The 22,825-nt window shown below is 39.4% G+C and overlaps 1 protein-coding gene across 1 annotated transcript in view; it reads right to left on the reverse strand.

Moving 5' to 3' along the window:
• EYS (eyes shut homolog) overlaps positions 1–22,825 on the reverse strand; it is a 1,050,766-nt gene that overhangs the window by 43,904 nt on the left and 984,037 nt on the right. The window contains exon 42 of the mRNA XM_070763632.1: positions 2,055–2,230. Within this exon, the coding sequence (XP_070619733.1) occupies positions 2,055–2,230 (176 nt within the window). The remainder of the gene's footprint in view (positions 1–2,054; positions 2,231–22,825) is intronic.

The raw sequence follows: 22,825 nt of genomic DNA on the forward strand, positions 1-22,825 counted from the left end.
TTGGTTCGGGAGAACCATTAATGGAAACTTGGCATGGTCCTTCAAACTGGTAGTAACCTCTGGCTGGCCATGTCTCCTACTGGTCCTCATGGAGATGCTCGTCCTGCCTTGCCTTCACCACATACATCCAATTGCTACTTGCCTACACACAGGTAAGCATTTGCACTATTCTACCCCCTACCAGCCAGTGCCTCCCGAAATTGCTCGCATTGCAACCACCACTGCTTGTCAGACTGCCTCTCCTCTCCCTTGCGGCCAGCACCTCCAGAAGCCGCTGGCATTGCAACTGTGGCAGGAAAGATGAGGGGCAGCTCAGCATGGCTACAAAGGTTGCTGGGCCAGCATCCCTCTCCCTGCTGGTCACTGTCTTCTGAAGCTGCTGGCATTATAACCATGACAGAGAAGGTGAGGGCAGCGCGGCAAGCAAATCTGTCTTCCCTCATTGACTTTGCTTGTCAAAAGCTGGCTTACAAATAGTGATCACATGACCCTGAGCCATTGCAACCAGCATAAATACATGCTGATTACCAAGCACCTGCCTTTTGATCATGTAACCATGTGGATTCTGTGATATTCATAAGTCTGAGGACTGGTTTTTTCAGGACCATTATATCTTCGAACAGTTGATAAACAAATGGTTGACAATTGAGGACTATCTGTATTTTAAGATTTACACAATCTAATGTTTATTTGTGTGTTTGTGTATAATATTAAACTAATTAACAGAAAACATGTACACATGTTTTCTGCCCTAAAACACCCCTGAAAAATGCCCCGTTTGTTTACAAAAACAGGGGTGTTTTTGCCTTCCGCCAGATCCCAGGAGCACTCTGCAGGCCTCTCAAATCCTCTGCACATCCCATTTTTGCAAAAATGGGATGTGGGGGTGGGGCTTCGGAAGCCCACCCAAAATGGCTGTATTCGGTGTATAAGACTCATTGACATTTTCATCCTATTTTAAGGTGCATCTTATATTCTGAAAACTACGGTAGATTACATCCAGTTCAGAGGCTTTTACTTCAGAAAAGGGTTACTGCCACCAGAATGAAATGATGCAGGTGTTGTCACAATGTAGGAAGATAACAAAATATTTTGGAGTTTTGTACATCACATTATCAAAAAATATTGATGACTTTAATTTCAAATAAGGGTATAATAAGATGCCTTCAGATCAGCGGTCCCCAAACTACGGCCCGTGGTCCGCATGCGGCCCGCTGAGGCCATTTATCTGGCCCGCCAGTGATTGACAGGAGCACAGGGAAAAGAGAGCAAGAAAGAAAGAAAAGAGAAAGAGAGGGAGGAAAAGAGAAGTGGAGAGGAATGAAGAAGGGAAAGAAGGAAGGAAGGAAGGAAGGAAGGAAGGAAGGAAGGAAGGAAGGAGAAATGGAGGGACAGAGGAAGGAAGGACTGTTTTGGGGGGGGTAATTTTTTTTAATTTTTCTCTTAACATACATTCAAACAATACAGTGTACCATCTAATTTTCCATGAATAAAATGCGGTATTTTGTTAGTAACTAATATCAATCATCAAAAAAGTTGCGAAAGTTTTTTTTTCTAATTTTGTCATCCAGTTACATTCATTTTTTAAATTAAATTCCCTCCTTAATGTTCCTTCAAAAAGTACAACACCAATTATTTTTCTAACTTATTAACCATTATGCCAAAGTGCTTCCTTCTTTATACATTTTTCTATAAGCCAAGAAAACCTTGTATAGCCAATCAGATGTTAACAAAAGAAAATTAAAAACAAAACATAAACAAATATGAATTTCAGACTTCTTCCCCCCCCCTCTAAATAGTACATTCCCATTTTGTTTTTTACTTTAAGATAAGGTATGTGCAGTGTGCATAGGGATTTGTTCATAGGTTTTTTTTATAGTCTGGCCCTCCAACAGCCCAAGGGACAGTGAACTGACCCCCTGTGTAAAATGTTTGAGGACCCCTGCTTCAGATTATATGGGTTAATGTTCTAACATTGAAATCTTTCGAATGACAATTTCATCCCTTTCACTGTCTTAAAAAAAAAAGAAAAGGGGACTCATAATTGTTCTTACCATCGTTACAAAGAATTCCAGTTCTTCCATATGGGCAGAGGCACACAACATCCTGTTTGGATTTAGGAAAACAAGTTGCTCCATTCCCACATGGATTTTGCTCCTCACAGTTTGAAAGCTGACACAATTTTCCAGAGTAACTAGGAGGACATTCACAGAACCAGTTCTCTGTGTCACTGTAGAAAGAAAGAAGAAAAAGAAAAAAGTAAAAAAATGTATAAACTTACATATACTATAGAGTACATATGCACTCACACATAGACAAGAAGGGCAGCGATCCTTCTCTCTTAAATCCACTAAAGCACAAAACAATATTCAACCAGGCAAGTTCTTTGCATATGGTTTAGAAGCCTTTTAAGTTAGCAGTGCTTCACGTTAAGTTGCTCCTTCATATTATACGGCTACACTTTCAAAGCTGTTTTTAAGCATTTGCCTAATTTATTTTTGCCATTTGCTACCTTGTGTGAAGAATATTCAGAGGTACTCAGATTATTTGCAGTATTGCCTTAGTGCAGGGCCATAGAATCATGTCTATTGGCCGTTGGAGGTCGTCTGCTTTCCGATCCTATGTTAGGGCTCCCGACTAGGGTGCCCACCTCACCGGCCATGTTTAATTTTTCTTTTGTCTTCCAGCCAATTCTGCTTCTAGGATTGCTGTGTGGCTCTGTGACCACAGCTTCGTTTTCTGGGCTGGAAGATAGGCTGCGAGGTTAGCTTTCAGATCGCAGCTGTCACTGGGCCTGTGGACCAACATTACCTCTGGTTTTTGACCAGTGCCATTCCGGGCGAGCCCCCAAGTGGCTGGTCATCCACCTTGGGGGCAATGACCTCGGAATTTTGAAGGGCGTGGCAGTGATCTGCCAGGCCCGCAATGACCTCAGGGCCATCTCTGCCTCTTATCCAGACACGCGAATCATGTGGTCTGAAATCCTGCCCAGACTTGTTTGGCGCAATGTACTATCACCGAGGGCCGTTAACAAAGCCAGGTTATGAGTTAAACAGGCTATAGGCAAGGTGGTGAAGGAACTGGAGGGTTATGTAGTTAAACATCCCCTTATAAAGTTTTCCAAGCCCTGGCTCTACCGAGCCGACAGCATTCACCTCTCAGACGAGGGGAATGCCATTTTCATTTCGGACCTGCAGAGGTGCCTCCAGGAATTAGTGCAGGAGGAGGGGGGAGTTGGGGGGGCCAAGATAAAGATCTGACCCCCGCTCCATGGCAGGTTATGGGCGGAAATGGGCAGTAGGAGCAACTGCGCGTTCTCCTTTTGGGCATCTTTTCAAAACATGATGGACCGCCTCTCTCCATGAACCATAGGTTGGTGCAACTTCGGGGATTGGAGAGAGGATGCCCATGGGACTCACCGGATCCAATTTCCCTCGGGGATTAGAGGGTGAGCTCCTCCCACACGCTTAAGGGCGTGGCTCAGATCCAGGTGAAGGTGGCTACCTTCACCTGGTTCAGCAAGGAGTTATGCCCAATAAGTTGCCTAGGAAATTTTTGATAGTAATTTCCGCCCCGTTAGTTTTTGCCTCTGCAGGTCCTTTGTTTACAGTTGAATTGAAATTATTTAAATTAATGTTATTTATAACGTTATTAATGAGTCTTCGGAGAGGGGTGGCATACAAATCTAATTAATAATAATAATAATAATATTTAAATTTACATTATTTAAATTTATGCTAATTTAATAAATGACCCTATATTTAAATCCATATACTGTCTCAGCGTCTTTACTCCACTTCCGGGGCAAACAGTTTTCTATGATTTTCTATACCATTTTTGGCTGAAGGTAAGAGAAACATGGCCTTACTATGAATGTTTCGTTCATGCATAATTTTCATGTAGTAAGAGGAAAATTGGAAACAACATTATTATTAGTATTAATGTGAATAACAATCTGTCTTCCAAGCAAGAGGTTCCATAGATACTGAGCAGATGGAAAGTACAAATCTTATCTGATCTTGTTTTATGTCAGGGATGTCAAACTCAATTTCATTGAGGGCCGAATAAAGGTTAGATTTGACCTTGGGGGGCAGGGGTGGGTGTGACCTGAGCTCTGTTTTCGGCTGTAACGGTCTTCTGCATCCATCTGTCACTGAAAACGGATATCAGGGGCCCATGCACAGCCCTCCTGAGCTCTGTTTTCACTGACAGAGGCACCATGAGTTGGCCCTTCACTGTTTCTAGGATGGTCTCATGGGCCAGATCTAAGCACCCTGTGGGCTGGATTTGACCCACGGGCCTTGAGTTTGATGCCCCTGCTTTATGTGAACAATGCACACATATTTAATGGTGCAACCTTTATTTTTTATTTTGAAAAAAGGAATGTTGTAGTGAGTTCTTAGCTGCAGGTATCCATCTGCATAACTCAGTTTCTAAATAATCAATTTACATCCATTGTTCACTATAACAATAGTGATAATGAGCATAAGAAATAGAAAGTGAAAATTAACTATACATTGTTCCTTAACTTTTCTTTAAATTGACTCTCTTTTTTTTCCATCTGGCTGTTTCTATTCCCAGAAAGGAGGGTCCGTGCATTTCCATTCCACACTAGAAAAAAACAACGCAATTTATTTATTGAAGTATTTATTTAATACTAAAATACTCGAAGAAACTGGGAAAATCACAGGAAGTTATTGGGTTCCGGTTTATGTCAACGACACTGTGTGGATTCTAAAGATGTTTTCAAGTAAGGCATTTACTGTACTGGTTTTCTTTCTCCTCAGAATTTTGCCAAAGAAGGAAAGAGAAGGGCAGAGGGACTCAATCAATATCATCTTCAATTTCTGAGTTTTCTTCCCATGCATCTCTTCCAATAAAAGCAGAAAAAGAGGCCAATTGGCACAGTGACCTTTTCTTGGTAGCTCTGGGACCAGAAGCTTCTGGACTGAACAAAAAGATGGCAGTTTCAAAGAAAAGAACAAGGATGAAAGCAACCATTATCTTTTGGAAAGATTAAAATGTAGTAACCTTTTCAACAACTCTGAGAAACAGATTGAGTTGTCTGCTTTTAACAAAAAAGACAGAAGACTGAATGACTGGGATGGTGGCTCCCTCTGATGATACTAGTTGTGGTGTCTACAATCCATCAATTAATCAATATTTAATTAATCAATTAATCAATATTTATAACAACAACAGAGTTGGAAGGGACCTTGGAGGTCTTCTAGTCCAACCCCATGCTTAGACAGGAAACCCTACACTACTTCAGACAGATGGTTATCCAACATCTTTAAAACTCCCAGTGTTGGAGCATTCGCAAGTTGCAACTTCTGGAGACAAGCTGTCTCACTGATTAACTGTTCTGTCAGGAAATTTCTCCTTAGTTCTAAGTTGCTTCTCTCCTTGTTTAGTTTCCACCCATTGCTTCTTGTTCTACACTCAGGTGCTTTGGAGAATAGGTTGACTCCTTCTTTGTGGCAACCCCTGAGATATTGGAACACTGCTATCATGTCTCCCCTGGTCTTTGTTTTCATTAAACTAGCTATGCCCAGTTCCTGCAACCGTTCTTCATATGTTTTAGCCTCTAGTCCCCCAATCATCTTTGTTGCTCTTCTCTGCACCTTTTCTATTGTCTCAACATCCTTTCTGCATCATGGCAACCAAAACTGAATGCAGTACAGTATTCCAAGTGTGGCTTACCAAGGCCTTACAAAGTGGTTTTAACACTTCAAGTGACTTTGTTAATGCAGCTAGAACTGTGTTGGCTTTTTGGGGCAACTGACTGTAATCTTAGGATAGAATATTTTAAAAATAAAATAAAAAATATTTAAATAATATAAATAAATTGATCAATGGAATAACTTGCCTCCCGGAGTTGTATGATACATCCCTGAAAGTTTTCAAGAAAAGATTGGACACCTATTTCTCAGGAGTGGTATAAAGTCTCCTACCTACTTTTGCGGTTAGCTCTGGCCCAGCTCCTGCCCCAAGGAATGTGGAGGTAGATGTGGGAGAAACATCCAAATGTCACAGGCCTCTTTTGCTGCTGACAGAGTCGGTCAGTGAATTATCCTCTGAAGAAGGAAGTGTCGGTGGGATGGATGAGGGGGGCTTGGCAGACAGCCCAGGAAGGAGCCAATCCTCTTTATCTTTGTTAGATTCGGGTGAGGAAATAATGATAGACCCACACATGCGTATAACTATGCATAGGAGATAACAGCTTAAAAAATATTACAAAGATAATTGAGCCCACTTGTGTTTGGGTGGGGTTCCAGTAATTAAGGCTGCTGATAAATTGGCAGCGTGCAGGCCTCGCAGTGTGGAAGATTATCTGATCGTATTGGTTTGGATCGTGCCTTGCTGTTTCTGGATTGTGCTCAGGACTTTGTTTGGATTCCTGGACTTTGGAATATAAAGACATTGTGAGTGTTTATCATGTCTGAACAACAGTAGCTGTGACGAACTTCACACTTACTGGTTTATTGCTTGGATTTTATTACTGGATTCCGTTATCTGTCGGTATTTAAGAGTGCCTTGTTTGTACAAGAAATCCCTTTGAAGTTTAAAAAGGAGTTTTGCTTCTTTTTTGTTTGGATAAAGAACATTTAATTGCATTCTCTCATGTGTGTGTCTGCTTGGCTAAATTTCCCTTTAATTGAAGGTGTGTGGCATACGCTGGCTGAACACCTACAGGATTAGATTCCTTCCAGCAGTAGGATTCTATGATACTTGTATTTACACTGGCAATGTAATATTATTCATATGAATGATTTCCTCAAAAATATAAAAACAAAAAGGGATTTTGAAAAAAAAAAGTCTCTCCATCATGGGAAAGTGTAGGAGAGGAAAAAAACCCACAGGAGTCTGTTATGACCAAAGAGAATGTACACCCTTGCTGACCATGAGGGTTATAAAGCGACTGGATGCCAAACACTACTATACAGTGTAAACTATCCCAGGTTATTGGGGGGTGGCTGGGTTGGTTTTGTTTTTAAATAGTTTTTGTTGAAAATTTTCAAGTTAAAAAACAAAACAACATAAATCACGAACAAATAAAATACACACATATAAAATATAATTCCACTAATACAGCATTGGAATGTTTCTTCTCAATTCTACATTCTTCATAATTATGACTATTGTTTTATACTTAAACATTTTTTATCTTTATTCATTTTATATACTGCTGATTATTATTATTATTTATTAGATTTGTATGCCACCCCTCTCCTAAGACTTGGAGCAGCTCACAACAACAAAACAGTACAAATCCAATTATTAAAACAATTTAAAACCCTTAATATAAAAACAATCATACATCTTATACAAACCATACATACAAACCATTAATAATTATACACTATTATATACATTGTTTTACAACCATTTAAATTTTTAAGTTACATCTGTCACGTCCCTGCCCCCCCCATTATAACACTTTTTTTTAAAATCTTGGTTTCAAAATTAATTTTACTTTTCTTTTTGAATCAACCATTCCATCTGTCCCATATTTTATAGCAACCTGTTTCCTCTCGCTCTCTCCTTCTCCCTCCCTCCCTCTCTTCCATCATTAGTTTACTCATCTTTGTGCATTCTAGCATCTTTTTTATGATCATTGCATTTGACCGGTTCTTTTCTTTCTTCCAATTTTGTGCAGGTTATTGTTAAATACAGATTAGGAATGGAATACAGGTCATCTCCATAGGGAAAGAAGGAAATATTAAAGAAGATCATCATCATCAACAACAACAACAACAACAATAATCCCCAACCATTTAAGGGAACATGATTGGTCTAATGGTTGAAACACAGGTGCTTTGCATATGCTAATGTGGTTAGTGAAACACTAAGTTTGGAATTCTTTGTATGGAATGCTAAGGGATGCTTTGTCTATATAATCGGAAGTTCTAAAAATACTTACATTTGCTTTAATCCTAAATTAACTGAGTATAATTAAAAAAACATCACATTTCCCAGGTTAAAGACATGTTTGTATAAACCTGGCAACGCTACTAAACAATATAGAATAGAATAGAATAGAATAGAATTTTTATTGGCCAAGTGTGATTGGACACACAAGGAATTTGTCTTGGTGCATATGCTCTCAGCGTACATAAAATAAAATATACATTTGTCAAGAATCATGTGGTACAACACTTAATGATTGTCATAGGGGTCAAATAAGCAATGAAGAATCAATATTAATAAAAATCTTAGGATATAAGCAACAAGTTACAGTCATACAGTCAACATGGGAGGAAATGGGTGAAAGGAATGATGAGAAAAACTAATAGAATAGAAGTGCAGATTTAGTAGAAAGTCTGACAGTGTTGAGGGAATTATTTGTTTAGTAGAGTGATGGCCTTCAGAAAAAAACCTGTTCTTGTGTTTAGTTGTCTTGGTGTGCAGTGCTCTGTAGCGACGTTTTGAGGGTAGGAGTTGAAACAATTTGTGCCCAGGATGTGAGGGGTCAGTAAATATTTTTCCCGCCCTCTTTTTGATATTTGAGCTGGTAGATATTTCTACATTTTTATAAATGCATTAGTGAGATTTCTAGGGAAGGAGCTACATTTGTTTGCTAAATGTCTAAGAATAGATTGAATGGGGATAATTGTTTATCAGACTTTATTAATTTGATTGCTTTTCTAGCAGCTGACAATGTGCTCCAATAGCTTTTTGTAAGCAGAAACAATTAATATCCTGCACTGCATTCTGTACAGATGCTTGCAACTTTATCATTGCAGATGCTAGCTAGTTTTTTAATTCCACAATTTATCCCTTTAGCTTTTATTAGCAATTCTTCAAAGAAGCTGCTGTTGGCATAAAAAAGCCTTACATCTGTGGAAAGGGGTAAGAACATTGTATTAAATGCTTACAGTACAGGGAGACGTAAAACTTCACTGAGTTATACAGATGATTTTAGCTTTGTACGTGTAATAGACACCATTTACAGTTATGACAATGATGAAAAAGTAACTTTGGCACTAGGCCTCACATTTATGAATTCCACATGTCTGTGCAGCAAAGCAAATAGAACAAAGAGCAAAGAACAAAGCAAAAGGGAGTCATGGTTTCACTTTGTTCAATGATTGCTCCCAATTGTAGTTGCTAAATGAGGACTACCTATATCCCTTTGTTACCTAAATTAGACAATAATCAGTTTAGGTAAGGAACAGGGCAAGTTGAGCAGTGGTAGGACAACATGCTCAGAGCTATTTTCCTGAATTTTAGATGTGTTTTTCTTGTCATGGTCAATCTCACAATTCCTGGGTGAACCTTACCAGGTACTTTGGAGGATTTGTGCTACTGCTTCTTTTTCCATGATGACACAGTGGTTACAATGAAGTATTTTTTATTTATTTATTTATTTATTCTTTGTCCAATATACAATACATATGAAAGAGAATAGACATTAAGTGATATATAAAAGATAGGAAGTAAAGATAGGAAGTAAAGAGGAAGAGAAGTGGGTGGGAAGGAAAGAATATATATGATAAAAGGGAAAGGAAAGACAATTGGACAGGGGACGAAAGGCACATCAGTGCACTTATACGCAGGCTGTCTCTACCGCTGCTAGCAGTTTGATCCTGACTGGTTCCAAGTTGACTCAGCCTTCCATCCTTCCAAAGTCAGTAAAAGGAGCCAGAGTGTTGGGGCCAATATGTTGGCTCTGTAAACCACTTAGAGAGGGCTGTAAAATCACTATGGAGCAGTATATAAGTCTAAGTCTATTGTAATTGCTTCTAAGCATGTCATCTGAGTAGGGAGGTACCCTGTTTTTTGCAAGGATTCTGATTGGATGGTCCTGTTCCTGCCTGCAGATTGTGAGCAACATTGGAACACTCCACATAGCATAAAAAAAAAGTTAATGAATTAGCAAGAGAAACTCGCAGTTTCGATGAAATTGATTCCAAATCAGTTTAAACTGAAAAAAATGATAATTTGAGCTAAATTATGTTTCCCCTTACTGTATTCTACACTGTATACTTTGCTTGTGTAAATCATCATATCTCTTTCCCTAACTACATTGTTCTGGTATATTGAAACAATAACCAAGGTCCTTACATTGTGTACCAAAAAATCTCTTGGGTATAGAAACATCCTGGGTTGTACAATAACTAGTTGAGGGATCTTTGGTGTTCTCTGAGCTTGGTTGTTTTGTTGCAGACATTTTATTATTCAGTGCATGATATTAACTAGTTTGGTTAATAAAATGTCTGCAGAAAACAACCAACCTCAGAGAGCATCAAGACCTTGGAGGTCTTCTAGTCCAACCCCATGCTTAGGTAGGAAACCCTATAGCATTTCAGACAAATAGTTATCTAATCTCTTCTTAAAAATTTATAGTGTTGGAGCATTTACAACTTCTGGAGGCCCTGAACTTAATTTCAACCCTAAGTGACAAATATTCTCCTCTATTGGTTCAGCTTTAAGACTAAGATTGATGAAATACCCAGATGCTAATCTTTACTCAACTTTGAAGCATCCTGGGCAGTTTTGTCCAGCTCTGTTCCCTTGGTCAGATTTATTACACAACGTTGTTATTGTAAGGATAAAGTGGGAAAGAACTATGTAAGATAACATGACCTTCTCAAATGGAATTGGGATATAAATCTAACAAAAATAATAGAATATCAAATGCCTGCTGTTGGGTGACAATAAATGGAAATTGTATGGCCTTCATTTACTACTTGTGGATTTAAGGGATATTAAGTCATGCAGCTTATAGGCAAGGGTCAACAATATTTGAAATGACACCTGTTAAGAATCAGACATTCTCCATCTTTCTCCCCTTAATATGTTTTCATCTTTTGTGCCTGCTGCTTGTATTTAACAGATAGAAATCTCAAATGCTTCCTTGCTACTGTCTTAGGCAGGAAGAAAAGTGATTATTATTAACAATGAAAATATCAATATCAATAATTAATATTCTAAAAGTAAAATATTAACGATATGAAAATATTAGGAGAATCTATAGCTCAATAAGTCTGTCTATTTTCATTATACATGCAAGCAATTTATTAGTTATTGTTAATGGTGAGTATTCTGAGCAGAGACAGGTTACAAGCGGTGTGCCACAAGGGTCTGTTCTGGGTCCTATTCTTTTTAATATGTTTGTGAGTGACATAGGGGAAGGTTTGGTAGGGAAGGTTTGCCTATTTGCCAATGACTCTAAAGTGTGCAATAGGGTTGATATTCCTAGAGGCGTCTGTAATATGGTAAATGATTTAGCTTTACTAGATAAATGGTCAAAGCAATGGAAACTCCAGTTTAATGTTTCCAAATGTAAAATAATGCACTTGGGGAAAAGGAATCCTCAATCTGAGTATTGCATTGGCACTTCTGTGTTAGCAAAAACTTCAGAAGAGAAGGATTTAGAGGTAGTGATTTCTGACAGTCTCAAAATGGTGAGCAGTGTGGTCAGGCGGTAGGAAAAGCAAGTAGGATGCTTGGCTGCATAGCTAGAGGTATAACAAGCAGGAAGAGGGAGATTGTGATCCCCTTATATAGAGCGCTGGTGAGGCCACATTTCGAGTACTGTGTTCAGTTCTGGAGACCTCACCTACAAAAAGATATTGACAAAATTGAACGGGTCCAAAGACGGGCTACAAGAATGGTGGAAGGTCTTAAGCATAAAACATATCAGGAAAGACTTAATGAACTCAATCTGTATAGTCTGGAGGACAGAAGGAAAAGGGGGGACATGATCGAAACATTTAAATATGTTAAAGGGTTAAATAAGGTTCAGGAGGGAAGTGTTTTTAATAGGAAAGTGAACACAAGAACAAGGGGACACAATCTGAAGTTAATTGGGGGAAAGATCAAAAGCAACATGAGAAAATATTATTTTACTGAAAGAGTAGTAGATCCTTGGAACAAACTTCCAGCAGATGTGGTTGGTAAATCCACAGTAACTGAATTTAAACATGCCTGGGATAAACATATATCCATTGTAAGATAAAATACAGGAAATAGTATAAGGGCAGACTAGATGGACCATGAGGTCTTTTTCTGCCGTCAGTCTTCTATGTTTCTATGTTTCAATTGGGGAAATGAGTTCTGAGTGATATTTATTCAGTGGTTTGTTATATATAGCATTAGAGATTGTGATCATCTCTGTTATAAAATGAAAGATGAAAAATTAGAATATGCTCTTAGTGAGGGTCATTCGCATTAAATTTAGATTGTTGATTCTTATTGCACTGATTATTTATTTATCTTATTTTATTTATTTATTTATTTGTCATACAAAGTAGAGATGTGGTGCTTCCTATTTTAACCACTTGTTGTCTGTTTGACAGGAATGCTGTAATCCATCTGTGGAGGGATCCTGAGATGCCAAAGGATTTGAGTTTTAGAAGTAATTTGTCGTGGACCACTGAATTGAAGGCTTTGCAGAAGTCAATATAAATTGCATCTATAGATTTTCCTTGATCAAAATGAGTTGTCCATATGTTTTTGCAGTGGAGGAGCTGCAGGTTGCAGGATAGTTTTTTTCTGAATCCAAATTGTTTGTTAGAGAGCAGATTATTAGTTTCTAGGTGGAGAGTAATTGATTGATTTATAATTGACTTCATGACTTTACATGGGACACAGCATAGTGATATTGGTCTGTAGTTATCGACAAGAGAGGGATCTCCTTTTTTGAAGATGGGGATGATCATAACTTTTGACCATAGTTTGGGAAGCGTGCTGATTCTAAAGGATTTTTTTGAAGATTATGCTCAGTGGTTCAGCTATAGCAGAAGAGAGGGTTTTCTTAGGAAGTATGCACATAGGCCATCTGGTCAGACTGATAGAGAGGGTTTAAGGTCACATAATGCTTTTTCAACTCGGTCTTCACTGAAATTTATTTGGGTTAGGTCATTGAGAGAGTTTGTGGTGCGAGAGATGAATTTGGGGGATGAGCCATTGCTGTTGACAAAGACAGAGCCAAAGAATGAGTTTAGGAGGTTATCTTTGGATGAATCGTTGTGGCATTCTTTGTTGTTGGGTCCTTTGAGAGGTGGGATAGGTCTACAGTCCTTGAGTTTGTTGTTGACAAAGTTGTAGAAGGCTCGATTGGATTTGGAGTGTAGGAGGTTTTCCTCTAGTATGCTGTGGTAGTTGAGACATTCTGCTTTTATTTGGTTGCATATGCTTTTATAACGGCTTTTGAAGTTTGCTACTTGTCCTTTTTTGTTTTTACGCCAGAGAGATTTTTTCTTATTGAGATGGGGAGGTTATTTTTCTTGATTGAGGTAGATGTTAATGGTACATAAAGTCTGATGATTATTTTCATCTCGAGCAAGAATGTGTTGTAGAGGTCATCCGTAGAGTTGCAGTTTGTGAATAAAGTTTGCCAGTTTAATGTTGAAAGATGGGTATCAATGAGTTCATAGTTCGCTTTTTTGAAGTTAAAAGGGGAAAGGTCTATTGTAGAAAATGTAAGGTTGAAGATTTTGGGATTGGAGAAAGAAACAACAGAGTCCGGTAGTGAATTCCAGGCATTAACCACTCGATTGCTGAAATCGTATTTTCTGCAGTCTAGTTTGAAGCAATTTACATTTAGTTTGTATCTATTGCATGCTCTTGTGTTGTTGTTGTTGTTAAAGGTGAAGTAGTCGCTAACAGGGAGTACATTGTGATGTATGGTTTTATGAGCAACAGTTAAATAGGTTCATAGGCAGCGTAGCTGTAAATTTTCTAAACATAGTAATTGAAGTCTGGAGGAGTAAGGTAATTTGTTGCATGAGGAGGAGTGGAGGACTCTTCTGGTGAAGTATTTCTGGACTCCTTCAATTGTATTAATGTCTGTTATGCAGTGTGGATTCCATACAGGTGAGCTGTATTCAAGAATTTGTCTGACAAATGTTTTGTATGCTCTGGTTAGTAGATCGGTGCTTCTAGAGAAGAAGCTGCGTAGAATTAATTTTGTGACTCTTAGTGCTTTTTTTTGCAATTCTGTTGCTGTGGGCTCTTGCACTTAGGTCATTGGAAATGAATACTCCTTCAGTCTTTGACTGAGTGAGGGTCTTCTGCGACTTCAGTTTGTCCAAGTGTGTATTTAGTATTTGGATTCTTTTTACCAATGTGTAGGACAGAGCATTTGTTGGATGAGATTTGCAGTTGTCAGTTGTTAAACCATTCAGCTACATGGTCAAGGTCATTTTGAAGGGTAGAAGTAATATCGGAGGTATTAAATACCTTAACATCATCAGCAAAGAGAACACAATTGCTTGCAATATTGTCACAGAGATAATTTATGTAGAGTATAAAAAGATTAGGTCCTAGGACACTGCCTTGGGGAATGCCACTGTTTACTGGAGCAGGATTAGATATGGCATTACCTATATATAATATACATTACCATGTATATCATTAAGATGATATACATCTAAGTCTTCTTGTTATTTTCTCTTTTAAGCCTCAATAGCAAATCAGATTATCAGAGTTGAAAGGGACCTTGTAGGTCCCAAGCAGGAGACCCCACACAATTTCTGACAGACGGCAGTTCAGTTTCTTTTTCAAAGCCTACATTCATTCATTCATTCATTCATTCATTCATTCATTCGATTTTTATGCCGCCCTTCTCCTTAGACTCAGGGCGGCTTACAACATGTTAGCAATAGCACTTTTTAACAGAGCCAGCATATTGCCCCCACAATTCAGGTCCTCATTTTACCCACCTCGGAAGGATGGAAGGCTGAGTCAACCTTGAGCCGGTGATGAGATTTGAACCGCTGACCTTCAGATCTACAGTCAGCTTCAGTGGCCTGCAGTACAGCACTCTACCTGCTGTGCCACCCCGGCTCATTGTTGAAGCACCCACAACTTCTGAAGGCAAGCTGTTCCATTGGCATAAAATTTCTCCTTATTTCTAGGTTGAATCTCTGCTTGATCAGTTTCCATCAATTATTCCTGGTTTATAAAATACAGAATCCTCATCTGGAATTGGGAGTATAGGAAGTGAAGGCTAACATTGTTTAAATGGCACAGAAAGGGCATTTTCATGATGTTTGCATTGACCAATACCAGGACCTTTAAATCTGATTTTGGCAGGGATATACTTATAGAGCCATGTTTAGTTGTCCTTTACTTTTCTATACATTAATTTTTGGATGGTAAGTACCATTTATTTCACTGCCATTTTTTAAAAACCAAACAAGTGCTTCTGCTTGGGTTTATTTGTAGATAGCACTGCTGTAGATGTTCTCCCCAGGAATCAACTTAGTCATATCCATTAGTGGCAGATTAAGGTGATATACATCTAAGAGTCTTCCTGTTATTTTCTCTTTTAAGCATCAATAGGAAATCAGAGCTTCAGATTCAGTAGGAGGAATGGAGGTGTAAATTGCTGCTGCTTTCAAGTCAGTGAGGAATATTATCCTCTGAGATAAATATCTGCCATTACTTTCCTAAATAGTAAAGGTGAAAGATAAACAAGCCAGACACCAAAGGCAGGAAAGCTTAGAATTGTGTGTTATCTGTACGTTTGGTACAAATTATACATGGATCATTTCAGTTAGCTAAAATTTATGATGAATATTATTTTGTTCTTCCTTCAATAAAATGTAATATAATTTGGTGTGGATATGAAAACCCCATTGTGTTCCAGCCTATTTTTTTTCTTGCTGAATTAATAAATGTTGTATTTATATGGATCTGTGCATGATACAAGTTATAACCAAGCTTTGAAAAAACAAGTAATTCTTCTCAGGCTTGTAAACTAGAATACTTTGAAATCCCATTTATAGCTAACTGATTATAAAACTGAACAATGTAGCATATTTTCTGAAAGACAGGTTTTATTTAAATCAAATTTTAAATTATAAGGAAGAAGGCTCAAATTTATTTTTTAAATTGCTCATTAGTTAGTTCCCGTAATAATCATTACTAATAAAAAGGCACTTTTTTTTATTTGATATGATCTGATAACATTTTACAATACACAGAGAAAAAAGGTATAGATTTCATTTAGCAGGTTTTTGTGTGTGTGTTTGTGTGTTTTATGTATGTGTTTGTGTGTGTCTTCATGATAGTGTTGACTGCCAAGCTCCATTAGAAACATAGGGATCTAAGACACTATTCCTTTTCAGGCAGAGTAAAACATAGCATGAAGAATACAGAAAAGGAATGAGAAATAGTAAGTCAAAAGCATTATAGCATTAGATAATAAAGAGAAATAAACTAACTCAATTTTCCATATGCCATGGTCATTAGTAGACAAGACCATATGCCATGGTCATTAGCACAGTGTTTTTCAACCGGTGTGCCACGGCACACTAGTGTGCCACGAGACATAGTCAGGCTCGGCCCCCCCGCTATTGCCCCCCCCGCTGCCGCTATTGGCACCCTCCCACGGGAGGCCGGCAAAGGTTGCTTTGAAAGTCGGCCCCCTCGAGCCCATGGCTTCTCGTCGCTTCCCCGAAAGCTGCGCGTGTGTGCGCGCGCGCACCCCAAAATACCCCCGCGTGCACCCTTTTTCACGGCCGCACGCTCCTCATCCTCCTGCCAGCCCGCGGGGGGGCGGGGAGGCGCCGGCAGCAGAAGGGAAGAGAGCCGCGGCCGCCCCTGCCTCCCCACGGTGCCTCCAGCCCCCTCGGCCTTTCGGCGCTGCCCCCCGCCCGCCCCCTCTCCTCCTCCGCTGTCTCCTGCCTTTCGGCGTGGCTCCTCCTGCACCCGGAACGCACGCCCTGCCCGTCTCACCTTTGCCGAGAGCACTTTCGTCCCGGGCTCTCAGCAAGGGGGTTGCAGGAGAGACGGGGCAGGCATTCTCTCAGCGAAGGCCAGCGAAGGTGATATTCAATGTCGGGGGTGCGCGGGCGGTTGCGTGCGCTCCCTACCCCCCTGCTAGCCGCTCGGAATATTCAAAATAAGAAAAACCTTCGCCGGTGAAGGCTTTTCTTATTTTGAATATTCCGAGCGGCTAGCAGGGGGGTAGGGAGCGCGCGCAACCGCCCGCGCGCCCCCGACATTGAATATCACCTTCGCCAGCCTCCGCTGAGAAGAACGGAGAGAGAACGAGAGTGAGTGAGAGCAACAGACAGCAAGATAGAGAGAAAGTGAGAAAGAGAGAGAGAGAAACGGGGGAGATAAAGAGATAGCAAGAGAGAGAACAAGAGAGAGAAAGAGTGTGAGAAAGAAAACAAGAGAGAGAGAGAGAGAAAGCAAGAGAGAGAGAGAAAACAAGAGAGAGAAAGTGAGAAAAAGAGAGAGAAAGAGGGAGGGAGAGAAAGAGAGAGAGAGAAAGAACAAGAGAGAGAGAAAGAAAATAAGAGAGAAAAAGAGATAGCAAGAGAGAGAGAAAGCAAGAGAGACAGATAGGGAGAGGAAAGGAGAGAGAGAAATGAGAACAAAAAGGGGAGAAAAAAGGAGAAATGATTGAGGCAGAGAATGAGAGGAGAGAGAAACAAAAGAGAGAGAGGGGTGATTCTTGAAGCATATGGTAAAAAGCACCCAAATAATAAGAAACGCCCCCCAGCCCACACCTGTTTTTGAAAAGAATAAAAGAGAAAAACCCCCAGCCCTCAACTGGTTTTGGAAATGGTTCCAGTGTGTATACACACACACACATAAGGGGGGGAGGGAGAGAGACAGGGATGGAAAAAGAGGAGAAGTGAGAGGGAAAAGGAATGAGGGAAAAAGGGAGGAAGAGAGAGAAATGACAAACATGAGAGAGAAAAGGGGGAAAGACAGGAGAAGTACCCAGAAATGAGATATAAATTTGAGTAGGGATGATTGATGATTGACTGTATTTATAAGGGGATGTTACATGGGATTGTATATACGAGGGGGTTATGTATGTATGTATGTATGTATGATTTGATTTGATTTGTGTCATTTTGGTTGGTGGTGTGCCCCAGGATTTTGTAAATGTAAAAAATGTGCCACGGCTCAAAAAAGGTTGAAAATCACTGCATTAGCAGACAAGAATAGAAATCTAATATAATAAATTAAATAAATAAAAAATAAAGACCAAAGATATTGCTCTGATCAATTATGGATTTCACATAATGTTTTTAGTAAGATAGATGTGGTAGAGACTAGGTTACTGATTAATAAAGGTGGTGTAAACTAGATTAATTCTGTTTCATTGTCCATCACTGTGTGCACTTGGTCTTTCATGCCTGACCTTTTTTTCCTTTGAACATATACCTTAAACTTATGAATCTGAATGGGAAAAATGGCATAGCAGGTCTAAAGAAAGATGATGGGAAAAGTGAGGAGTAATACAAGAAAATAAGTTAATGAGAAACAACAGAGAGTGATAACAATAAAATAATACAAAGGGTTAAGTAACAAAGCAGGCTTTTATGATCTTAAAGGTTTTTCTCCTGCAAAAAGAAAAGGAAACTTAAAGCAAATTTGGTTTTAATTAATGAAAGATTAAATTGAGGCCAGAAGACTAAACTAGATAAATTACAAAACTAGAAAAACAGTATCCATCTTATTAATTCAAGAAATCCCTTGCTTTTTTTCAGCACTTCAATTCCGTATCTGTAAATTGAAAATAAGAATGTCCTTAACACCTTCATGGTTTGAGGCATACAAGATAACCATCCCACAAAGACAATGTACTTTTGGCTGAACCTCAAAACTGTGGTCCAAGATAAACTTTTCTTTGAAACAAGAGATACTTTTCTAGGCAGGATTAAAATGTTGTAAATAAAGATCTGCATCCCATGAAAGGTTGCTTGTGGCTGGAGCAGAGGAGGGATTCAGCAAGTTCTGACCAGTTCTGCAGACCCATAGTGGAAACTTTGAGTACTTTGGAGAACTGGTAAATACCACCTCTGACTGGCCCTTCCCCCATCTACTCTCTGCCTCCTGAGTCCCAGCTGATTGTGAGGAAATGGGGATTTTGCAGTAACCTTTCCCAGCAGTGGGATGGGAATGGAGATTTTATAGTATCCTTCCCCTTCCATCCCCACCAAGCCATGCCCACCAAGCCACACCATGCCCAAAGAAACAGTAATAAATTTTTTTGAATCCTACCACTGGGTTGGAGGGCTTAATCAGGAAAGAAATTTGATAGTACAGTACTTTAATTCAAGGGTGAGGTACCTTTTGTGGCCCAAAACCACATTTAATATTTCACAGAAACTGCATGATTATGCAATGTACAGATGCAGTGGATGCAAAATCGTCTTTCCATTTTTCCCCAGGATGCTTTCTAACTTTTCTTTTCAAAATACAGTGGTACCTTGGTTCTCAACCACAATTTGATTTGGTTGAGAACTGAAACAATTTAAGATAAATTCCCCTCCTCAGTTGTCTCTCCCTCTAGCTTGCCTGCTTCTGTCCCTGGCTCTCTCTCTCTTTCTCTGTAGCTTGCCGGCTTCTATCTTCAGCTCTCTAGCTCTCCCGCTTCTGTCCCTGGCTCTCTCTCTCTCTCTGTGTAGCCTGCTGGCTTCTGTCTTCAGCTCTCTCTAGTGTTCGAGTTCCAAATATTTGTTCGGATTTCAGGGCAAAAGTTTCTTGAATTTCCTGGTCGAATACCAATTTGTTCAAACTGAGAAGCGTTTGAAAACCGAGGTACCACTGTACATAGTTTTCATTTCCAAGTGATAAGAAATAGTCTTTCAGCAACTATCTCATTAAAATATGGTGGCTGATCAGAGGCCGCAAAGGATTGGTTAACCAGAAAGGGATCTGGAGATCCAATTCACCTCCTACTTTCCTGACCTTTATAAGACGTTTACGTGAAGTTGGTAAAAATATCTTAAAATATCCTTTGTGCAATAGACATTTTGTGTTTTTTCTGAACAAACGGCTGCTTTTTACATTCAGGAACCAATTTGGGGGCAAGTAGGAGGAATCCATGTAATTGCTCTATACATTACCCTGTAGTTCAGGGGTGTCAAACTAAAGGCCCAACAGCCAAATCTGGCCCATGGGGTTCTTAGATCTGGTCCATGGAGCTGCCTTGGAAAAAGCAAAAGACTGGCCTGCGGTGCCTCTGTCAGCAAAAATGGAGCTTGGGGTGGCTGTGGATGACCCTCCTGAGCTCCATTTTTACTGGCAGAGGGTTGCAGGAAGCTGTTGTATCTGAAAACAGAGCTCAAGAACCCATTTTCACTGGCAGAGCACTCGAGACAGCACAGGCGTCATGGACATGAGTGATGTCAAGCTGGCCACACCCATCTGACCACCCCTCCCCCTGAGGTCAAATACAGCCCTGAGGTGGCCCTCAGTGAAATCAAGTTTGGTACCCTTGCTGTATTTGGTCCACTATATTTCCCCATCTGGGAGATGCTTACAGGAAAGTCTTCTGTAAAATAAGAAAGAAACCTGGAGTTCTTCTTAATGCAGGTAATAGATATTTATTTGAGGCTTCCCAGAATGCCAACATATTAAATAGTTGCTAAGCTATAGTCTAAATGCTGCAAACTGCTTCTTAAAATGTATCCATAGACCATCGTATGTAAATTGTATCTTATAAATATATAATGGCTGCTGTCTGTTATAGGAATGCGAGAGCTACTTCAAAGTTGCTATTAACAGATAAAGCAAATATTAAAGTTCTAGGTAGCCCAGACAAGTCAGTTCACCCATCAGGTTTCAGAATTGCTTTATGAGAATCTGCAAAGTTTATGATTCTGGCAAGTGCCTCTAATGTAAATGCTGGAGCCATAAGGATAAAATAAAGTTCTCCTACCAATACAATAAATCAAAACTGTACTCAGAGTTTAGCACTTGCATTTCAGCTCCTTTTATTTAAAGAAATCTCAATGGACTCTAGTGCAATAAGCTACTGCACATTTACAGTAATGTTCTTTCTTTCTTCCTTTCCTGTTTAAATGAAAGTTCAATGGTTTTATGGATATTATTTTAGACAATATATGCTTTGAAATAATGGAGTAACATACCTTAGAAATTATATACTGAGCTGTAAGATCTTAACATTATATTACTGCCTGATTTATTTATCTTTTTATTTATTGTATATATTTATTGTATTGTCCCAACAGTTATAATAATAATAATAAATTTATTGCCATTGTCAAAATAACGAATTGTTATTGGCAACAAAAGTCGTGTGACACCCAGAGACCAGTCCCACTCTCGCATTCCTATAGTTGTCTATTAAGGCAATATATTACTACTACAATATGATTGTACAATATCCAAGCAAAAGTTTGCAATACCATACAAAAGGGTCAAAGGAACGCAGGGCAAGAAGCAATGATCAGAAACTAACCAAGGAGAGAACAAATCTAGAACTAAGGAGTAATTTCCTAACAGTGAGAACAGTCAACCAGCATTCAAAATGCTCCAACCTTGGAGGTTTTTAAGAAGAGATTGGACAGACATTTGTCCAAAATGATATAAGTTCTGCCGCAAAGGGCTGGACTAAAAGGCCCCTGAGGTCCCTTCCAATTCTATTATTCTGTTATTCTCTATGCGTTGGTTGGAAGTCTCAGTTTTAGTTACACGTAGTACTGTCTATTTTCAGCAATTCTCAATCTGTGGGTTGCAGCCCCTTAGGGGGTCGAACGACCCTTTCACAGGGGTCACCTAAGAAAACACATATTTCTGATGGTCTTAGGAACCAAGATACCACTCCTCTATCCATCTCCAGGCAGGTCCATCCACATGCAAATAGACTACTGGAAAAAAAACTATACCATGGGAACTTCTGAACATGCGCAGAAGCTCAATTTCAGTCACTGTGCATGCATCGCCATCTTGTTTTCAGATATTTTTTTTGCAATTTGTTAAAAAGAATTCAGCATTGCGCACGCAAAGCGCACATGTGCCCGCAAGGCATGGCCACGCAGCGCAGGAGGGAGCGAAGCGGCAGTGAGGTAAGTTAGAACCCACCCCTGAGTTTCCTAATAATTTTATTATTTTATGGTTGGAGGTCACCACAACATGATTCCTCATGTTGTGGTGACCTCCAACCATAAAATAATAAAATTATTTTATGGTTGGAGCATTAGGAAGGTTGAAAACAGAGATGGGCTACCTCCCGGACGGAGGGGGAATGCAGTGGGGTAGCAAAAATGAAGCTCCACCCCAAAGCACCCTATTTGCACTGAAAGATGTTGAAAGAAAATGCATAAGCCACGCCCACAGTGTGGTAGTAAAAGTTTTGGTAGCCCTTCATTGGTTGAGAACCACTGGTCTACTCAGATTGGGTTTAACAAGTGTGGCAGAAAGAGGATTTGTCACAAGATTTGTACAGTTTGTGATTCCTTGTGAGATACCTCAAAAAATCCACAGAGAAATCCCCCAAAACAATGTCACCTTTTGGATTCCTTTTCAGACACAGGCAGTTGCCTTTCTATTGTACACAGAGCCCCCTTTCATCCTCTGCTTTTCTATGATTTAACTCTATCTTAGCTTCCAGCAGACAGTCAATGACTCCTGAAGCAATTTCTACTGTGAACCAAATTGAACATTAACATACAGAGACTTGCTTAGACAAGCTACAAGTAGTTTTCAGCTTACCACAGTTCCTTTAGTGACTGTTATAATGGTGCTGAAAAAAGTGAATTAGCTTTTTTCACACTTATGACAACTGCAGCATCCCCTTGGTCACGTGATCCAGATTTAGATGCTTGGCAATTGGTTCACCCTTATTGACAATTACAATGGGGTCATGTGATTCCCTTTAGCAACCTTCTAACAAGCAAAGTCAATAGAGAAGTCAGATTCACTTAACAAACCATGCTACTAATTTAATAATTGCAGTGATTCACTTACCAACTGTGACAAGAAAGGTCATAAAAATGGGGCAAAACTCAATAATAGTCTTGCTTAGCAATGTAAATTGTGGTTGTAAGTTGAGGACTGCTTGTATCTGAACAGCCCTCCCAAAAATAGGAAGGAAGGA

Source organism: Erythrolamprus reginae, chromosome 1 (genome assembly GCF_031021105.1).
Source record: "Erythrolamprus reginae isolate rEryReg1 chromosome 1, rEryReg1.hap1, whole genome shotgun sequence".
Classification (NCBI taxonomy): Eukaryota; Metazoa; Chordata; class Lepidosauria; order Squamata; family Dipsadidae; genus Erythrolamprus; species Erythrolamprus reginae.